Raw genomic sequence first — 21,007 nt, 5'->3', positions numbered from 1 at the left:
TATAATAAGGACTTGGTGATAATGAACTCCTTGAACTTGACCTTACCTGAGAAGCACTTTGTCTGCCCTTCCTTTCTAAATGAAAGCTTCATTGGATAGAGCAATCTTGGATGTAGGTCTTTGGATTTCATGACTTGGAATACCTCTTTCCAGCCCCTTCTTGCCTGTCAGGTCTCTTTTGAGAAATCTGCTGACAGTCTGATGGGAACTCCTTTGTAGGTGACTGTCCCCTTATCTCTTGCTGCTTCTAGAATTCTCTCCTTCATTTTAAATAATTGTTTTCTTTTCCATGCAAGCAATTGTAAACTTACTTTTCCCCTTCCTGTATAACGTGGAAGCTGGGAAGCAGACAGACAGGTGGCAGCCTCTCTGACAGACCTCAGCAAAGAGAAGTGGGCCGCTAGTGGGAAAAACCAGCCCTGTCGTCTGTGTAGAACACCTGCAGAGGCCTGGCGAGTTGGACAGGCACCTGTGTCTGGGGGCGGGTGTGAAACGAGGAGGATGTCAAATAAGAGGACAGGGTGAAAGTTCTTTCTGAGACAACCTCTCCTAATTGGTAACTGCCCATCCCCAACCAGCAAAAGACTGGAGGTCTGTGTTCTGGAGAGAACAAAACAGAGTTTGGACTACAAGAGACAATGCAAGTTCACTGGTGGCTTGGACCATACAGAAAATGTGATGGACCGAACGTGGAACAGACAGGATTTTGAGACCTCAGCCCGCAAGTACCAGCTGGTTCCCAGAATGGTGCCAAGCTATCCCCTACCAGTGTGGCCAGTAGATGAGTCTGGGGAGATCTGAACAGAGAAAAGAGATACAAAGAGAAAAGATATAAAGACACCGGCAAAGGCGAATCGTGGATAAAACAGTCCAGCCAAATCGTGTACCCTGTAATTCAGTCAACAAGCTCATATCCAGTCAGCTTTTTGGGCCCCACTCTTACATGGGAGTTGGCAGCTGAGAGCCAGACATCCAAGGGAAGCCTCGAACATGAAAAATAGAGATTAAAACAAACACGTGGTGATGGGAAGGCCTTGGAGGGAACGAACGGGGTGTGTGTAGAGAAGAAAGCATCAAGGAACTGCACAGCCGTGAAGCAAGAACAGGAGGCTGCATTTTATGAAGAGGCCCCCTCAGAGCACACAGAAGGGCCTTTGGAAGTTAACACACGATGGTAGAAATAAAAAGTCCGCGGGAAGGCTAGAAGGCAAAACGACAGAAATCTTCTAAAGAACGGAAATAGAGTGAGATGAAAAATAAGGGAAATAGAGCACCCGGCCGGGAAATCTGAGTAATAAAAGTTCAGATAGAGCAGAGGAAATGGGGAAAGAAGCATCAATGAAATTATTCAGGAGAATTTCCTGTAACTGATGGAGGAGAGTTTTTAGATTGAAAGGGCTCAGTGAGTGCCAGTGCAGTGGATAAAAGTCAGCCACCGCACCAAGACACAGCATTGTGCGATTTAAACACCGGGACTGATTCAAGATCCTAGGAGTTTTCTGAGAGAAAAACGAGGTCACAGAAAAGTTATTAGGACTCAGCACAACTCCGGACTTGTCAGTAGTAACATGGGAAACCTAGAAGGCAATAGAGCAATGCCTTCAAAATTGTAAGAACAGTCATTTCCTACCTGGAATTTTATATCCAGCAAAACTACCTGTAAGCACGTAGAGGATAGCGCGAAGATATTTTTACAGATGCAAGACTTCAGAAAGCTTTCTCCATCCTCAACTTCGGTGTTCTGCCAAAATGAGGGGCTAATCCACACAAAGAGCAGTACGTGGTATTTTGGAAAGAGGAGAGAGGCAAGGCAGGCATCTCCAGATGCCAGCTGTGCCAAGAGAGCAAGCAGCTCATACTGAATTCAGCCCATGTCTGAGCAAGACGGGACCAGAAAGAGGAGCTGGCCAGAAGGGGGCATGCTGGCCTGGACTGTGTGAGAGGAGATTTAGATAACGGGCAGAATGTGAGGGTGAATCGGTGATAAGTTTGTAGGCAAGCGTAAAGGAAAAAAAAAAATGCGCCAGAGAGGAAAAGTAAGCCCAGTCGGCTCCATGCCTTTGCCCTGAGTAGTGTTTACAGAGTGAAAGTCAATGCAGAACCGAAGGTTGCTTTCACCCACATGATGTTGGCTCTCAGGAGGGTAGGGGGCCGGGAGCAGTGCCTGTGAGTAGGTGGGGTAGGGCCTGGGAAAGGGAGGAACCTCCATCTCCATTGTCCAGAGGGACCAGCGAAGAAGTAACACCTAACTGAAAAAAATCCAGAAGCAGCAATGCGTGCGAATCATTAGACACAGAGGTGGATACCCAGGAAACTGGCTGAGTGTGGTTAGATGTTGCCCTTCTGGGAGGAAGGTAAGGCAGAGGGCACTTTTTTTTTTTTTTTATAGCAGAACTTTTATTTCGTGGGGCCATTAAACTGCGTTCATACACAGTCAGGGTTCATACACAGAAGTAGGTTTATAGTTGTGCATGTGGAAGATAATACAATAATTAATAAATAATACAAGAATAAAGAGTGTTTCACATCCTCATAACTGTCAGCCTACTTCTGCCCCACCCTTATAATGAATTAAAACTGAACATTTAAAAATGTGAGACTTGGAAGGTGGTGGCCTCTAAGGTCCTGTTCAAACGTGAAATTCTTCTCTCTGGAGGATTAGAGAGGGGGCGAGGACCCAAAGGGGAAGGTGGTGGCCTCTTTCTTAGTTGGGGTGCTTATCACTTTTTGGTTTATTTCTTTCTGATCTTTTTAAATGCAGAATGTGTGTATCGTTTCCTAATTTATGTTATTCTGTCCTTACAGTGTTTTGGTTAACTGTTGTTTTTTTATAACAGTAAGTTTTAAGCATTTCCCCTGGTTCAGGATTCTGCTCCATCATTTTAAATCACAGAAGTTGTATGCTCCCCATTTCATGTATGGACCATATTTATTTCCCCAATCCCCCATTGTTGGACATTTAGGTTATTCACTATTGGTCATTCCTCTCTGGGATTTTCTACATGGCCAGCTACGCCAGTTCTGCCCAAATGTGTTTCTTCTACAGAATTTCATTTCCCTTTTTCGTTGCAGTGGTATCCGGTTCATCATCCAGCTCCAAGTATGACCCTGAGATCCTGAAAGCGGAAATCACCACAGCAAAATCCCGGGTAGGGCGTCTTTGTGTGCGCTGTGCGTGGGGGTCCCTGAGACTCCTCCACGAGACCAGAGCGGATGCCGAGACCAGGCCTAGGGGTAGCCTGTGCTGACTAACAGGCCCCAAATAATACCAGTAGTAGCGGTGGTAGGTTGTCGTCATAGTGACAGTCTTGGTAACGGCAGATACTGTGTCACAAGCACTCGAGGCATGGTGCTGAGAGCTTCATGTGTATCATCCTATGTCATTACGACGGCCCCAAGAAGTAGCTTCTGTCAATATCTGTACTTAAATATCATCAAACAGAGGCTTAGGGGACAAGTAACTTACGCAAGGTCCCAAGGGACTCAGGTTTGCTCCAGAGTTCCTAATGGCATGTGCTGTCTTCCTAGCTTTTGCTGGTTCTACATGATCTTATCTAACCTCTTTGCGTTTGCCATTTTACTGATGCGGAAACTGAGGCACAGCAAGATTTGGAACGCTGGTTTTGTTCCGCTTCAGATAGGTTCGACTCAGGTGCTTGTAAGAAAACATAAAAGCGGGTAGGGGGGTGGGGCAGTAGGGAGCAGTGGGGACTGTAGCCTAGAGAGGTGGGCTCTATTTACAGGGGTGGTTGACTTTTAGCTGTAGCTTACTGTGGCCATTCAGGAATGTGGGCTCAGTGCTGGCGGATCTTTAAGTACTTTTATTTTTTAAAGATTCTGTTTATTTATTTTTAGAGAGAGGGGAAGGGAGGGAAAAAGAGAGGGAGAGAAGCATCCATGTGAGCCAGAAACATGCTTGGTTGCCTCTTGCATGCCCCCAACCAGGGACCTGGCCTGTAACTCAGGCATGTGCTCTGATCAGGAATCCAACCTGTGACCTTTCAGTTCAGCTGGTGCTCCAGTGACCCACACCAGCCAGGGTGGCAGATCTTCAAGTACTTTTAGAGAAGAACTATGTATCTAGGCTTATTATATGAAATTTCTCAATATTTAAATATTAGCAAGTAATTTTAAACATTTTAGTAATGCTACAGCCAAACCAGGCATTCCTGCAGGCTGGCTCTGGCGCCCAGGCCAAGTCCTGCCTCAAAGTTATTACGTTGCCTTTCGCATCCATGCACGGTGCTCCCATACCCACTCCCTGCTTTAAGTAGTGCATGGCCCTGGGGACTGCCACCGTCCACCAGAACAGGAAAGGGAGGTGAGGTGGCTTGAGAGAAGTCACTCAGCTGGACAGTGGGAGGGCCAGGCTCTCCCCCAGCTCAGCCAGCTCCTGTCTGCTTTCTGTTTTCCTGGAGCAAGGGCTCAGCTCTGTGTGGCCCACAGGACAGCCAGGCTGGGATGCTGACTGAGTGGGCAGCTGCAGAGAGCAAGGCAGCTTCGGTGAGGGGACGGTATTGTGACCATGTGACCCAGAGGATGTTGACCTAGGTCATTGTGCAGGGGCAGTGGGGGATCTGGGTTTCCCTGTGAGGAGAAGGTGGCCTTCAGCTCGGTGTCAACCTCTGACCTGGCCCCATGTGTGGTCTTCGTCACCCAGGTCAACAAGCTGAAGAGGGAGATGGTTCACCTCCAGCAGGAGCTGCAGTTCAAAGAGCATGGCTTTCAGACCCTGAAGAAGTGAGTCTACCCTGCCTTCTCCCTCCCCACCGTGCTCCTCACCTCCCCGCCCTTCCCTTCTCAAAACGTGGCTCTCCAATCCTATGGTTTCAGTTCTATTCCACTGCATTTACTGAACACACCACCTAAGGTTGGGGTTTAGAAAGAGAAACTAGGAATCATTTCAGACCAGAGTTCCCATCGTCCCCCGAATTCCTGAAGCCAGTAAAGTTCTGTGCGTTCAGCTGAGTTTTATGAGCCAGTGTAGAAACTCGTACTGAACATTTCTGAGTGCCTGTCTTTCCCCCATCTCACCCCCCAGTAGATCCAATAGAATCTCGCATGCACAAAAACAAAACAAGCTCTTTTCCTTCCCATGGCCCCTAAACCAAGGAGCACCTTCACCGAGGGAATTCCGTGGAGGGGACAAGTGTCTCTCCCACAATGAATTACGAGCAGAGTGTGCATGATCCCACACCCACTGTACTTTTGAGGTGACTTAAGGCACTTCCAGGAAACTTAGACCAAATGAAATGTTCACCTTTAGAAGCTGGCTTGCAGCCAAGCAAGGTGCAGGTCTGTGTTTCTATAGAGCAGATGTGTTCGCTGTCACGGCCGTGATTGTACTGAGAGCAGTCGCTTGGTGCCAGGAAGCACTTGCAACGTGTCTTCCCCGGCGACCTCATTCGGTCCTCATTGCAACTCTGTAAGGACTGTTCTCTCAGCTGACTCCATGTTATAGATGAGGAAGCAGAGTCACAGAGCAGGTGCTTACTGAGCATTCGTTTACTGTTAGTAACCCACTTGTACAGCCCCAGCTTATGCATCGACTCACAGTCAGTATCACTGATGGGCTCATCGGACAGTTGTTACAGAGCAACCGGGCAGCTCTCTTGGAAGCTCCAGGGCTAGTAGCTGTCTGTTCTCAGGGATATCTCACTTAGAATCCCAGGGAAGTCACATCTGCACAGACAACTCACTTCCTTTCTCTCTCCCTGACTCCTCATCCTCTGAACCTCAAGTTCAGCCCCAACGATCTGTGGCCAGAGCCCCAAGCCTTTTAGCTGTCTGTCTCCCTGACCTTTTAATCGGGGGACCCATGACCACCTGCTGAGGGAACTCTTGGTCTTATAAACATCTTCCCCCTCTTGAATCCCCACTGCCTGGGATGAGTGACCCTGTGTCCCCCACAACACAAGGTATAAGAAAGCATGGCTTTGTATTATAGGTCGTGCATGATATGTTTTTTACACTTTAAGTTATGTTTTTATACACAAGTGCTCTGTTATTTATATATGCACATATATGTATGTATGTTTGTATGCCAGTGCTGTCTCTCAGACCACATTCTGATGTCATTAAGATAAGGGACCTTGCTTTATGCTTCTTGGTAATCTTCAGTAGGGCCATGGACATTTGAGGGCAGTGGCGCGTGAGCTTAGAAAATTCTTGTTTTTGACATATAAAACAAGTGGTCTCCTCAGACCTCTACTTGGTAGTGGGGCAGCTTCGAAGGGCTTCTCTCGCCTGGTCAGTATCACCAGCATCCCCATCCCCATCCCCATCCTTCCCTCGGGGCCCCCGGCAGGAGCTGCCCCCCAACCCCTTCCTGCCGTTCTCAAGAACTTCTGGTGAAAACACTTCTCTTCGTTATTCTCTGAGCCACCACAAACCTGTTTTACCACTTTGTCACCCTGTAGTAGCATTGAAAATTCTTGTTGTTGGGTAAGCTGAGCTGAAACCCCAAAGACAAGCCACCTTTTCTCCCCTCCCTCCGCCCTCCCGCGCTCCCGCCCTCCCCGATGTCTGATGTCAGCCCAGATAAGACTCCGCTGCCCACACTCCCTAGCAGGAAGCCAGCTCCCTGTGTTCAGTGTCGGGGAGATTTGCTTTAATGCACAGCTTGGCACAGAGGGCTAGGAATGTAACCTCAAGAGGAGATGGCCTGCGTTCAAATCCCAGTTCCCTGGGACCTTGGGAAAGGGACTTAATTCTTCTGAACTCCGGCTTCTCTATCTGGATATGTCCTTGTAAAGAGTGAATGGGGAAATTCCCGTCAAGTGCACATGCGGTGGGTGACCTCTAGCTCATTAGTTGCTGGCTTGGACTTGGGAACGAACTTGGGGGAAGTGGAGGCTGTGCTGGGTAAGCACGGTGGCCCTGTCACCTCATTCCATTGTCTGTACCCCCCGGAGAGAAGTGTTTGTTCTGTCCACTTGTGTATGTAGGTGAGGCACTGGTGGGTTGAAAACATACCCAAGGCCTCCCAGCCAGGAAGCAGCAGAGCAGGGATTGGAACCCAGTGTTATCAGATTTTGGAGCTCATGTCTTAATACCTCCTTCCTGCCGTCATACCAGGTACAACCCCCCACCCACCTGAAAATATAAGGCCCCTCAATAGGGGACAGTACTGTCACTTCTACCTCTTAGCGTCCTCTCTTTGCATTCGGTGGAGGATGGATCAACTTAACATGTGCAATGCAAGGTCACCGTCACCAATCCACTGTCACAAGAAAAGGTTGACGAGGGGTGGGGGGTACCTCTCAGGGGATACTGAAAAATCACGATAGATGGTGGGCATTGGGGCCTGCCAGCCGCCCTGAGCCCATGTGAATAGGAAAGAGTTGAGACTTGGCACACTGCTCCTGTGGGAGGGAGGGCAGCATGGTGTCTGTCTTCATGTCCCAAGGCCGCCTGCCCAGGTGCGAGTGGTCCCGGCAGGACGGAGGGGAGGTGGCTGCCGTCGGAGCCTGGCCCTGCTTCTCTCTGTCCAGCTGTGCTGTGGCTCCTGGCTGTGTGGGTCTGTGGGGCCGAGAGGAAGGACCACCGCAGAATGTGGAAATCCTAAGACATCCTCCCACCCACCCATGCACATACACTCTCCCCTCCCCCCAACCACACAACTTTTCTCTGTCCTTAAAAAAAAGAAAAAGACGCATTCACTGTGTACATAATGGTGACCCTTTGTTCCCCTCCCCCACCCCAGTCCCAAGAGCGTTCCCTCTGCCGGCTGCGCTCTGGAGCCAAATTCCAGAGCTGGGGTTGCTAAGGCCTCTGAGAGAAGTCAGGTAGAGGCTGTGTGAGGAGCCCGAGGCCCAGAGGCCCAGAGACAGACCGCTTCTGTCTGGCCCTGCTGAGGATTCAAAGCCATCCTCCCCTGTGTTGGCAGAGGACGGCCGGGCACAGCCCCCTGCCCAGAGCCCCCAGCCCCTGGACGTGCTCAAGCAAACAGTGTCTTCCCTGCACGCACCGCCCCCCACTTGGGGCAGGGCCACCTCCGTCCTGGACACTCGCTCTCAGTGGTTCTCCTCTCTGTGCAGCATCTTGGGGAGGACTCCTCAGCCGAAAGCTCCCTTTAGACACATTTCTCAACCTGAATCTGAGACCAGCCTCTGCCGACCTGGCAGGCTTGCCCAGGCCCAAGTCCTCGAAAGGAACAGACAGGCTATTTTTAGTGGGGAGACATAAATGGGGCTTTGTTTCCTCTCCGTGGAGCTGAACTAACGGATGGGAAGGGGGAGGGCTGTGCCAGGACCTCCGTCAGGTCTCCCTCCCTCCCTCCCTCCCTCCTGAGGCTCGAATGATGAGACCGGGATGCAAACCTGCTCCTGGATGGGTCTGTGGTTCCCTCCGCTGGTTATTTTTAGCTTGGGGCAGTGTGGCGGGAGACCCCTGCAAATGGCCTGTGAGCAGTGTCCCACCCGAGCAAACGGGTGCGTGGGATCCCCGCAGGCCTCTCCTTGGGTGACAATGGGAAGCAGTTAAAACCCATCTCTGCCCTCTAAACCTTCCCCCACCACAGTCCCCTTCCCCAGAGGGTGGGGGCCCAAGCCATCTCTGGTGACCTTCAGAAAGCATTGTACCCTTCACGTTTTTTATCACCCCCACCCCCATCAAAATGAGCCAGTATGTAGGACCTAGATAAACCTGTAAGCGCTCCAGACTAGAAGTATTTGCATCCTTTGCAGTTGTCTGGTTCACCCCTGATTTTTCATCCTTTATCCTGCTTGCCGCACCTGACAGCTCTGTGGTGTGGGCCGGGCGCAGACATCATCCGCTTTCTGAGAGCAGGAAACCAAGGCTTCTTGTCCCTGGGGGCCACGCCCAAGGTCACTCTGCTGAGTGGTGGGGGGGTGCATTCCACCCTTCTAACCTTTCCTTCATGGTGGCGTTTTAACTCCTCAGATGCCTGTTAAGGAAGGCGATTTTGCTTCTCTCCCACAGAAGACATTAGGCAAAGTATGGAGGCATTTTTGGTTGTCACAGTTGAAGACAAGATTCTGCTGGCATCCAGTGGACAGAGGCCCGGATGACACCAACCATCCTCCAATACACAGGGCAGCCCCCCCCCACACACACAACCAGGAACTCACCAGCCTTGAATATCAAGAGTTCTAACGCTGAGAGATCTGGATTGAAGGACTAGTCTGTGCCAGATACTAAAGCTACTCAAACATTCAAGCCTGCCAGAACCAAGTCAAGGACACAACCCCATAAATGACTAACTATGACACAGTGTTGCAGCTATGTGCAATGCATTATGGGAACACCTAGCGCAGCCTGGAGGACCCAGGAAAGCAATCTGGGAAGGCTTCCTGTAAGAGCTGACACTTAGAGGACCCTTGACGCCAGTAGTGGTGTTGCTGCTGCAGTCCCACACTATGGGTCATTTGTAATTGAACAGGGTCCCCCTGTGCCTTATTCCACAGGTGGAGCAGAGAGAGGGACCTCCCGAGGGAATGGAGCTCTTTGGTCTGGGCTTCCCCCTGGGGGGCCCCGTCTCCCCTGCCTTGTCTTTAACCTTTCCCATTGATTGTCTCCTAGAATTGATAAGAAAATGTCGAATGCTCAGGGCAGCTACAAACTGGATGAAGCCCAGGCTGTCTTGAGAGAAACGAAAGCCATCAAGAAGGCCATCACCTGTGGCGAGAAGGAAAAGCAAGATCTCATTAAGGTGCGAAGTTCCCGTGACCGGGGCTCCATCTCCATTTCTCCCGGGTCCCTTGCTGTGCCAGGACTCATGGGCTAGTTCCACACGTGCTACGCAAATCACTGAGTTCTCACCACTAGTTATCTCGGGCTTTTGGAAGTGGAGGCTCAGAAGCATTAAGTGACCAGCCTGAGGTCACACGGCTGTGTAAAGTGACAGTTGAAACAGGGGCCCTCTAGTCCAAAGGTCATGCCCTGGCCACTAGCTGCAGCCACCTGGCTTAACTTTCAAAGGACCAAATGAATGCTGGAGGGGATTCAGCATTGTTAACCTTGACATCAAAGGGTAGCATTTTTTTTGAAGATTTTATTTATTTATTTTTAGAGGGGAGAAGGGAAGGGAGTAAGAGAGGGAGAGAAATATCATTGTGTGGTTGCCTCTCGTACCTGCCCCCCACTACTGGGGGCCTGGCCTGCAACCCAGGCATGTGCCCTGAGTAGGAATCGAACTGGCGACCCTTTGGTTCATAGGCCCATGCTCGGTCCACGGAGCCACACCAGCCAGGGCCAAAAGGTAGCATCTTTATGAGCATTTCATTGTGTATTCTGGCTCTCTGCTGGGACCCGAACAGATGATAACAGGTGTGAGTAATGTTCCAGGCAGTCATGCCAAGCACGTTGTGTGCATTGTGCCTCACTTAGCCGTGACACCAACCCTGTTTATCCCCATCATGCAGCTATAAAGGCTGCATAGCTCAGATAGTACACGGGAAAGCCAGGATTCAAACCCATGAACCCCTGTCTCGGAAGCCCATTCTCATAACCCCCATCCGTCCCACCGCTTCTCACGGGAACTCCCCTGACCTCAGAGATATTATTGTTCCCGTCAGCAGAAGAAGAGTTTGAGGCTTAGAAAGGCTGTAAATGACCTAGCGAAGGAAGCTTCACCCTCTATCACAAACAGGATAATTCTGAAGCTCCTGCCCAGAACAGCAACCCAGTGAAAACATACAGACCAGGCACTGGTGGGCAGTGGGACACGTTCCTGTTGTAAGTGGCAGTTTGGAGCACTGAGTCTATGTCACATAGACCAGGAAACCCGGCTCTGTCAGCGGCCAGCTTCTCCGTGGAACAGCTCCTTCATGGATAAAGCGGGGATGCTGTCGGGTCATTCCTGGCAGGCCTGTGGCCAGGATTAAGAGAGATCAGGGTAAAGCTGACAGCTTCTGAGTCTGGACTGTACCAGTGCCTCACTCTGGGCATCTCGTTTAACCGGCATCATAGCCTCGTGCGATGGGATCTAAGATTATTCCCCTTCTGCAGGAGAGGAAACTGAGGCACAGAGAGAGGGGGGCAGTCCTCTAGCTCAGGTCACACAGCTGGGAAGTGGCTGACGGGGGGTCTAACTCAGGCTGCGTGGCTCCAGAGCCAGCATCCGCACCAGCCTCCCCGGTAAGGGGTGTGGCATAGTGCATGGCACCTAGCAAGTGCCCACCCACTGCTGGTTCTTTACAGCAGAAGTAGGATGTCTGGAGGAGCGTGGGTTCCTCCCAGATTACAAAAGGTGGAGAGAAAGGTACATGGACTGTGACAGACCTGGAGCTGCCTCCTAGGACAGAAAGCATGCCACTGACCCTGTTCTCCCCGCTTCAGAGCCTTGCAATGCTGAAGGATGGCTTCCGGACCGACAGAGGGTCCCACTCCGACCTGTGGTCCAGCAGCAGCTCTCTGGAGAGTTCGGGTTTCCTGCTGCCGAAACAGTTCCTGGATGTGAGCTCCCAGACAGACATCTCGGGAAGTGTGAGTAGCAGTGCTTGTTGCTGGGGCCTCCTGAGGGACGGCCACCGGGAGGCTGCTGTAATGGGTGGGCCACCCTCTCATCACTCACTGAAGGAGCCGGCGGGCGGCCCTCTGTGCAGCTGGTTGCTAACGCAGCCTCCCGGAGCCCCGTTCCCTTACAGAACTCCCAGCCCCGGCATGTTGAAATATAATGGTGTGAGGAGAAGCTCCCACTGAGTCCACGTCTTCGCTGACACTCAGCCACGTGCTTGTGTCTGGGTGCTGCACAGAAAGTGTTTTAGAAGGAACAAGTGTCTTTCTCTGGGTTCCTTCATACCATTTTGCAGAACCGTTCTGGTCTTCTCTCACCAGCTGGGAAAGAGAGGGCATTTGCCTCCTGTTAGTCTCCAAACAATGCATGCAGCTTCCGGGCAGCTGCTGGGCTCCTGGTTCCGAAGCTCAGTCTGGTCGTGGTTGATGAGTGGTGCAGGTTCTGGCCACAGGCCAGACCTGTGACCTGGCCCGTGGCAGTCCGCTGCTTTGGGGAGCTTCTGTGTTCTAGAGCAGGTGACCTTGAACAAGTCACTGCCTAGCCTCTGTGGCTAAAATGCTATTCCTATCTGATTTCTGTAGCCCACTGGTTGTGAAGAGAAGCTATATCCCCGCCTGACTGGGTGAGCCTCGTAGCTTCCTGCTGCTCTTGACGGCAAACAGGCCTACCCCACCCCACTCCCACCCCCACCACCCCCACGGGTCCAGCTACAAGCCAGCTGTGGGCCGAAATATTTGAGATGGACCTGTGTGCCCCCTTCCAGTTCTAGAACCTTCTCCCCACTCACCCAGTGTTTCACTCCTGGCTGCAGCCTCCTGAGTTTCCGGTTGACCTCCTCCGCAGTGCCCCCAGAATGGCTTTTCCTGTCCGTTGGCCGTCCCCATTTCCTTCCGACCAGCTGTCCTCCATGCGTCTGTGGCTTGAATGGGCTCCAGGCCATTTGTGGCCCAGGGATGATATTCTGAGCCATAAGCTTCTCTTCTAGACGTGATTGATGCCTGTGTTTGGGGCTCTTCCCACGGCCTGAAGGAAGGAAAGGGTTTCTGTCTAACTGGCTTCTTTGGGATGCGCCCGGCCTGCTCGGTCACCGGGGGCTGTTCCTGGCTGCTTCCCATGCAAGCTGTCAAGTCCCTCCTGAGTTCTTGGTACCCAACGCAGCACCGGCCACAACAACCATATAACTTCTGACTTCCTCCTTCCCTCCAGTTCGGCATCAGCAGCAACAATCAGTTGGCAGAGAAGGTCAGATTGCGCCTTCGATACGAAGAGGCTAAGAGGAGGTAAATGGGGGCAGAGGGTGGGACAGTCAGACACCGTAAGGGCTGTTGGAGGGGGTCAGCTGGGTGCCTGGCTTTTTACATGCCTGCTCTAGCCGAATCCTGCGAAGATTATAAAGCTGAGCATTACAATCTTCATGTTTTAACCTTCTCTGAAACTCAGATAGGAAATGACTGACCCAGGGACACTTAGCTAGACAAGGGGTGGGCAGTTTCTGTCGTCAGAGTTTTCCACTGGTCCTGTATGTAGCGTGGTTCGAAGGAACACAACTGGGGTTTAGTAACAGGCTAAAGGGACTGGATCCTGCCCACTGGGAGCAAGCTGCGCTTTTAAACCACGGAGACGCCAGTGACTTTGGATGTTCTGTGGTCTCACAGAATCCCGAGTAGTGGAGTTCTGCTGCCACAGATAAAATTAATAAGCAAAGCTGATATTTCTGGAGCATCTGTTATGAGCTAGACATTGTACTAAAGCATCAGCGTGTGCATTATCTCATTTGATACTAGAAGCAACCTTACAGCCTAGCTTATATCATATTCTCTGCAAGTTAGAGAAGAGAAAGGTGAGATCCAAGATGGTGTTCCAACGTGGTGGCGTCAGAATTTGAACCCTGGACAGTCTGGCTTCGTGCCCATGATCTTGTGTATACCGAACCTGGCTTCACCAGGAAGGAACCCTCAGGGCTTGGTGTTCCTGACTGAAGCCAGGCGTGCTGCACCCATTTCTCCTCCAGCTAAGCCGTGTGGCCCAGGGACCTTCCTAGCCAGTCCAGGTAGAGTGGCAGTGCCCAGCTTGTCACCTCTGCCAACTCTCTGGGAGCAGCAGTGACAGAAATTTGATAGAAGCCAGAGGAAGCAAAAAACGGAATCTGTTGGCTTATTGAACTCCAAGGTCCTGGGGGAAATGAGCTTCAGGCCCAGCTCTATCCAGGGACTTCAGGGATGCTACAATGAATCAGTCTCATCGCTTTTCTCCACCCTGCTTGTCTTCGTGTGGATGGACTTTACTGTCAAAGGGGCAGGATGACCCCCAGCAGTTCTAGGCTTCTGTGCTACTGGTGGAAAGAGTGCCTGCCTTTCCCAAAAGTTTTAACAAGTTTGGAGTCTGAGACTCACGGCTTTTCTGGGTGAACCAGTCATTGATGCAGGGTGGGGAGAATTAGAATGATCAGGAGTCCAGGTGTAGGAGGGAGATTGACTTCAGCTTTGTGGGAACCAAGTGAAGCTATGGGAGGAGCGATTTCCTGAAGAAACTTTGGAAGATTTCGAAAAAAGAAGGAGACGTTGGATACTGGTCAGGTGGGGAGAAAATACTTCTGTGTACTGTTTCAGCTCCCCCTAGAGGTCCTGCCAAACAACAGGACTTCTGCATTTGGACAGCCACTTCTTGTCCCCTCTGAAGGGGACGACTCCGAACCCTGGGTCTTGTCCAGTTTGGAGTAATGCCCGTGTGCGGGGATCAGTTCTGGAGAGACTGGGAGATTGGAATCTTCCCTCTGGTGCTGAGCCATTCCACTCCCTGTCTCTGAAGTCTCAGCACACCTCACCTCCTCGCACCCCGACTCCTCTGTCTTAATCCATCTTCCCGCCTCCCCCTCCCCCAGAGCTCTGGTGTCATTAGTTGTAAGGGACAGCGCAGCCTGCTGAGTGGGAAGGCAGAGGCTGCAGGACCTGAAGGACCGAGGGCAGGTGGCTATAGTGCAAGGTCAGGTTGTTGTATGCCAAGCTCTGTCACATGGGCCTTTCTGGGCAGTGAGTGTAGCAGTTCCATCCGATTCTCCAGAGGGTGGACGGCCTGGAGTTTGAGGCGCGCTGGCGTCGGGAGAGAGCCACCGAAAAGAACATCCAAGAAAGCATCCATGACCCCTTTGTGGTCCCACACGTAGTGGGGCCGCAGCTAGACTTGGCCGTTTCCCTCTGTCTCCAAAGCCGCTGGAGGACAGCAGCCAGGGAGTTACCCCCCAATCAGTCTTGATGGATTGCTAGAGGTGTGAATGTGGGATTTAAATTAACTCTGAAGAATTTGTGCGTGCTGAGACACTTGGCTGGGGAGTAAGCAAATTTAGATGTGTCTCTCTGTAAAGAATTTTCACTACGCAGCACGCAGATCCAGTTTCCCACCGTGTTTTTTTGTGTTTGTTTTTAAGCCCTCACCGGAGGACATGTTTACTGATAGAGAGAGAAACATTGATGTGAGGCAGAAACACTGATCTCTTACCTCCTGTACACGCCCCAGCTGGGGATCGAACCCGCATCCTTTTGGTGCATGTGCTGACACCCCAACCAACAGAACCACCTGGCCAGGGCCTCCCACCGAGTTTTGATGAAATACGAGTTGGACCCCATTGTCAGCAGATCTGATCAGACCGGGTGGGGGTCCAGAGGCCTGGGCTCTCAGCAGGTTTTACACACACTTACAACTTCCGGTCTTAGGTGAGCCTCGTCCTTACCGGATGGCGGGGTTAACCACCGGGTCTGACCCACCCTTTAGGGGCTGGGAGAGGCTGGGATGTGGTCGCCGAGAGCACTTTGCACAGGCTAAACCCGAAAGGATCATGTGATCGCATCGGTACTCTTAATTATGCCTGGAATCTTATGTTGGTCCAGCAATAATCATACCTCATGTTGCCCTGACTGGTGCGGCTCAGTTGCTTGGGTGTCGTTTTTCAAAGCAAAGGGTCACTTGTTTGATTCCAGTCAGGGCACATGTGTGGGTTGCAGGTTCAGTCCCTGGTCCAAGTGCATATGAGAGGCAACCGATTGATGTTTCTCTCACTCTTTGTCCCTCCCGTACCCTCACTTTAAAAAGAAATAAAATCTTTAAAAGAATAAGCATGTCTAATACCTGTAAGCACCTGGCAGCTTATAAAGAGAGCTTACTGGCATGTTCTCACTTGGTGCTCATAACCCATCTCCCCTCACCTCACAGGTGAGGGTACTGGGTCTCAAAGGAGTTAAGGGATGGGGCTCCCTCTTCTATAACATTTATTCTGTCCCTGCAGCGTCCCAGGCACTGCACTAGAAACTCATGATACAAAACGTATTTCTCAACAAAAATTACCTTTCATCAGCGAGGCCAGAGCCAAAGCTGCAACTCACGGCCTCCAGCCCCAATCCACAGTTGCCCACACGGTGCTGTTGTGCTCTCTGGATCGGAGACCTGTGGTTAGCAGTGGTCACTGTGTCGTGGTTGTAGTGGGCCCACACCCACCATTGGTTTACTGCCGGTCATGGACCCGACACTCTGACTCCATTACTGCTCACTTTCACAGCAGCTCCAAATAGTGAATAAGTGTTTTATCTACAAGGTTCAGGGCGTTTGCCCAATGTTATGTATTTAATACATGATCAAACCAGGTAATAACCACAGAGGCAGCGGAGACATTTATAGAGCACTTCTGTGTTCCAAGCGCAGTGCTTTGAGAGGTTTCGAATTGTGTCGTTAAAACCTGGAGCCACAACTTGGGAGGAATGGTTACACCCTTCAGAGAGATTAGTGACTTGCCCCGGGTCACATAGCTAGTGGTGGTAAGAGGCTGTAGCCTGGTGATGAATCCAGCTCTCTATTCCATTCTGCCAGCCTCAGTGGCCACCCCCCGCCCCGGGCAAGGCCATTGCCATGTTCGTGTCTCTGCCCCAGCCCTGCAGAGCCTGCTCATCGTCGGCACATGGTAGGCACCGAATGGGTCTGCCAGGTAAAAATAGGTTTGGGAGACCACATTCTGAGCCAAAGGAAGTCAGTAACTGTCAGAGGTTGCTCAGAGGATGTCAGGGCTCCTTGTACCTCATAACCTTGACTGTGCCATTTGTTACCCTGCTCCCACAATGCCATGGGCACGCCAGTCACACTCACCTTCTCGGCCCACAGGATCGCCAACCTGAAGATCCAGCTGGCCAAGCTGGACAGTGAGGCCTGGCCCGGAGTGCTGGACTCGGAGAGGGACCGGCTGATCCTCATCAATGAGAAGGAGGAGCTGCTGAAGGAGATGCGCTTCATCAGCCCCCGGAAGTGGACCCAAGGGGAGGTGGAGCAGCTGGAGATGGCCCGGAAGCGGCTGGAGAAGGACTTGCAGGCAGCCCGGGACACCCAGAGCAAGGCACTGACGGAGAGGTGGGGCTGGGCTGGGGCCGGGAGGGGGCAGGGGACCCTTCCTTCACTGCCAGGCCTGCACTCCAGCCCCCGGCAGGGGAGCAGGGTGAGGGCTACAACCCAGGGTGCCTGGGCTCCGCCCTGAGAACGCTCTGTTCAGAGATCTCACAATTTTCCAGAAGTTGCAGATTGGGGGACAGGACAGAAGCTCTTTTATTACTGCCTTCAGCCCCGTCTTTCAAAGGTCCGATTGCTTCCCTGGGACAGTGAGTTCACAGAGCCAGTCTAGGGAAGCCAGAACCGCCACTCCCCAGCAGCTGCTGAGACGTTACTTGAAGGTCCCCGAGGACAGGGTCCTCTGGGGGACATGCAGAGGGCAGCCTCGGGACACGTAGGGACAGTGTGGAAAGCTGAGAGCCTTCTGCAGGAGAGGAGAAAGCTGACTCAGCGGTCTTGCATCCACAGCTGTTTGCCGAGACCCATGGTTGTCTGTCTGTGTCCATCCTTCCGACGCGTTTTCTTTCTGGGTCTCTCATTTTTTCTTTGTATCTTCTGTTCCTCCTCTCTTTCTTAAAATGAGAGTATTATGCTCCTCTTCTTCACGAAGTAGCCTTTCCATTCAAGGTGCCTTTAAGAGGCACAGCAATAGACTCCCAGTTAAGCCACGCCACAGGGCCTGCCAAACGCCAGTCCCAAACCACTCAGAATCACAGTCATCCTGACACCCCTCCCCCTCTCCGCGTCCTTTTTGTGGGCCCCCCTTCTGCGAGCTGATGGGCAGTCACACTGAGTGCTTGATAAGAGTGTGGACTCTCTGCCCTGCCCCCACCCCGTCCCCCAGGGCCCTGCTCCCCAGGCCTGAGATGCAGCCCAGGCTGTTGCATTTTTAACCAGCACACCAGGTGCTGAGCCAGGCTCATGGACCTTCTGGAGCCTGTGCCTGCGATGCTTGATGTGCTCTTGGCCTCCCAGCATGTGCCAGCTTCACACACAAATGCCATCTGGCCTGCTAAGCCTCCGGGAGGCAGCTGCGGCACCTGTGTGTGTTCTTGCCCAATGGCTACATCCCTGTGCCCAGGGAGTCAAGGCCACCTGACTTCTGGTCCCCCCAGCAGCCTATTGGGGCTTCAGTGGGGACCTGCTTTGACTCCCGTAACAGGCCTCTGGTTTTTTTCCGAGCAAAGAGGAAAACAAAGGTAGAAATGGTGAGCCCCAGCTGCTCCTTGACTTCATTCTTCCAGGGCTTCACTCTTATGGAGGGTCAGGAGATTTCACGGTCCTGTTCATTTTATGCGGAGTCAAGGGTTTTGTTCATTACACACTACTCCTGCCCATCTCCTGCCTGTCTTGCCCCGGGCAGGGCTCTGGAAGAACAGCACCAGGGACTGGGGCAGCCAAGGACCATGCCAAGCCTGCTCTGCCTACTGCTCCAGTTGTCTCTCCTGGAATTTCTCAGGTTCAGTTGCCCAGGGACAGGCCCTGCCCATCCCTTACCACTTCTCAGTTGGTTAGAGCCCGCTCTGGTCTTCGTTACAGGGCCTTTGTGGTTTGTCATTTGGGGACCAGGCTCCTCCTGGCTTGTGGCACCTCTCCTTTTAGGTTGTAAGAGGCCTTCAAGGGAGAGTGGGCAAGACCCACCCACTCTCTTAACCATATCGGCCTGCACATCCCTTCTGTCATATCCGATTGGCCAGAACTGGGTCACATGTCCCACCCACCCAGCTGCAAGGGAGTCGGGAAGGGGGCCCAGCTGCCAGTCCAGGGAGCAGAGGAGGACTCGGATCCCAGGGAGTGCCAGCGGCCTCAGCCCCAGTGTAACTGGCTCAAAGAGGCTCGCCCACTGGTCCAAGTTGGGTCTTTCCTTTAGTTCTTTTCTGCCATTGCATTACTGCTTCCGCATGGACCCTGTCATGCTGGGCCAATTGGATTTTGGGTATTTGGGTATTTTTTTCAGTATGTCTTCTCCTCCCACCCTCCCCAGTAGGATGTGAGCTCCCTTAGAGCAGAAGTAAGTGCTGCCTTGCCCACAGTTTTACCCCTGGTGCCCACAATGGTCTGGCACGAGGTGCGGGCACTCGCTGGGACCCTAACCCCGCCACTACTTCTGAAGCTTTGAGTAAATTACTTAATCTAAGAACTTCAGTCTCCACGCATGTAAAGTGGTGAGAGCCGTTGTTACCATGCAGGGTTAATGTGCAAATGAGCTAAAACCGTGCCGTGCGTTTCCTAGCACAGCACCTGGTATGTGGCTGGTGAATGCAGCACCTACTGTGGGATTATGTACGAGGCCGTGTCTCGCCCAACACCACAGCGAAATGCTTCCGGAAGGTTCTTGTGTGTCTGTGCGTGCATCTCCATGGATACATGCCTATGATTCCTCTTCCGGGCAGGCGGAGGCTAGATTCCTCAGGGAGCCCCCTCATGCCTTCTCTGCCCTCAGGTTAAAGTTAAACAGTAAGAGGAACCAGCTGGTGAGAGAACTGGAGGAAGCCACCCGGCAGGTGGCAGCTCTGCATTCCCAGCTGAAGAGGTGAGTGATGGCCAGTGGGGACACTGCTGTCCCGGGCAGGCTGAGTGTAGGCGTCCCCCCTCCACAACACAGAGAGAAGCCCTCCGGCCTGGGCCTTGCTGGGCGGCAGTGGGGTTGGAGTTTTATAACGTTGGGTTTTGTCAGCCATTCTAACAGTTGCCTTCTATTTGTAGTAAGTGATACTGCTTTTCATATTACACTTAGGATACGACATTTCCTTTTAAGATACGTGTTAAAGCAGAAAAATCTGAGTTGATTTGCATTAAAATATGAAGAAGTGTTATTTCAGGCTAAATCAAATATGGAAAAATGTTGTGCAAATGGAATGCAGCCAGCAGAGGTTTGGGGAAACAGGCCCATGGGGGAGAAAAATGAACTTCGAAGGCACTTGGCTTGGGTTTGAATCCCGGCCCTGCCGCTTCCCGATTGTGTGGCCTTGTTAGTTACCCATTTCCTCTCTAAGGAAACTGGGGCGCGTGGTCCACCCCGGAGACTGTCAGGAGGGCCCGACAGGACAGTGTACTCTGAAGTACTTCCAGTGCTTCTCAGCACCCGGCAGGGAGTCCCAGGTGTCCCAGCCACTCCTCGTGTCCTCACCCTCCGCCCCCTCCCTGTCCCCAGCCTCTCGAGCAGCATGCAGTCCCTGTCCTCGGGCAGCAGCCCTGGGTCCCTCACGTCCAGCCGGGGCTCCCTGGCCGCCTCCAGCCTGGACTCCTCCACCTCCGCCAGCTTCACCGACCTCTACTATGACCCCTTCGAGCCACTAGACTCGGAACTGCAGAGCAAGGTGGAGTTCCTGCTGCAGGATGGGGCCACGGGCTTCCGGCCCTCGGGGTGCATCACCACCATTCACGAGGACGAGGTGGCCAAGACCCAGAAGGCGGAGGGGGGCGGCCGCCTGCAGCCCCTGCGCTCCCTGTCCGGCACCCCGAAGTCCATGACCTCGCTGTCTCCCCGCTCCTCCTTGTCCTCCCTCTCCCCGCCCTGCTCCCCTCTCATCGATGACCCCCTCCTGGCTGGAGACGCCTTCCTGAGCCCCCTGGAGTTCGAAGATCTGGAGCTGAGCGCCGCTCTTTGCGAGTTGAGCCTTGGCAGCAGCACCCAGGAGAGGTACCGGCTGGAGGAGCCAGGAACGGAGAGCAAGCAGCTGGGCCAAGGTAGCGAACACCACATCCAGGGCGGGTGGGGGCCTCCACGAGGCAGGAAGGTGGGCACGTGGACCCCAGCGATTCCTGTAGTCATTACTTACTGGCTGCTTTCTGTGTGCCAGCTCTTTACATGGTTTATCGATTTATTTATTCATTCAGTAGGTGTTTATGTACTTAATCATGTTCCAGGTCTTAGGCTAAGGGTTTTCCATGCTAGATTCATTCATTCAACAGATAATCATTAAGTACCCACCAAATCTAAATGGCAGGCCCTGTGTTAATGAGTGTACAAGGTCTGTTGATTTGTTCAGTAGGTAGGCTAGGGGCCAGGCTCTGAGTTAGCTGCAAGGATGCAGTTCAGGACAGACAGGTCCTTATCTCCGGAAGCACAGGTGTAAATGACGGAACCTTTCAGGTTGGGTTGGGGAAGAAGGTGACATTGGACGGAGGCTTCCACAGTGAGAAGGAGCCAGCCCTGGGAGA

General features: G+C 52.4%; 1 protein-coding gene across 1 annotated transcript in view; it reads left to right on the top strand.

Annotated features, from left to right (window-relative positions):
• WWC1 (WW and C2 domain containing 1) overlaps positions 1–21,007 on the top strand; it is a 117,722-nt gene that overhangs the window by 66,624 nt on the left and 30,091 nt on the right. Inside the window, exons 4-11 of the mRNA XM_037167964.2 lie at positions 3,073–3,149; positions 4,661–4,740; positions 9,544–9,673; positions 11,302–11,448; positions 12,686–12,759; positions 16,625–16,867; positions 19,287–19,376; positions 19,998–20,533. Of these exons, the coding sequence (XP_037023859.2) occupies positions 3,073–3,149; positions 4,661–4,740; positions 9,544–9,673; positions 11,302–11,448; positions 12,686–12,759; positions 16,625–16,867; positions 19,287–19,376; positions 19,998–20,533 (1,377 nt within the window). The remainder of the gene's footprint in view (positions 1–3,072; positions 3,150–4,660; positions 4,741–9,543; positions 9,674–11,301; positions 11,449–12,685; positions 12,760–16,624; positions 16,868–19,286; positions 19,377–19,997; positions 20,534–21,007) is intronic.

Source organism: Artibeus jamaicensis, unplaced genomic scaffold, assembly GCF_021234435.1.
Source record: "Artibeus jamaicensis isolate MK-2021 breed Jamaican fruit bat unplaced genomic scaffold, CSHL_Jam_final contig_432, whole genome shotgun sequence".
In the NCBI taxonomy this organism is placed as follows: domain Eukaryota; kingdom Metazoa; phylum Chordata; class Mammalia; order Chiroptera; family Phyllostomidae; genus Artibeus; species Artibeus jamaicensis.
Note: the sequence above shows the minus strand (reverse complement) of the source record. Positions and strands in the feature narration are given on the sequence as shown.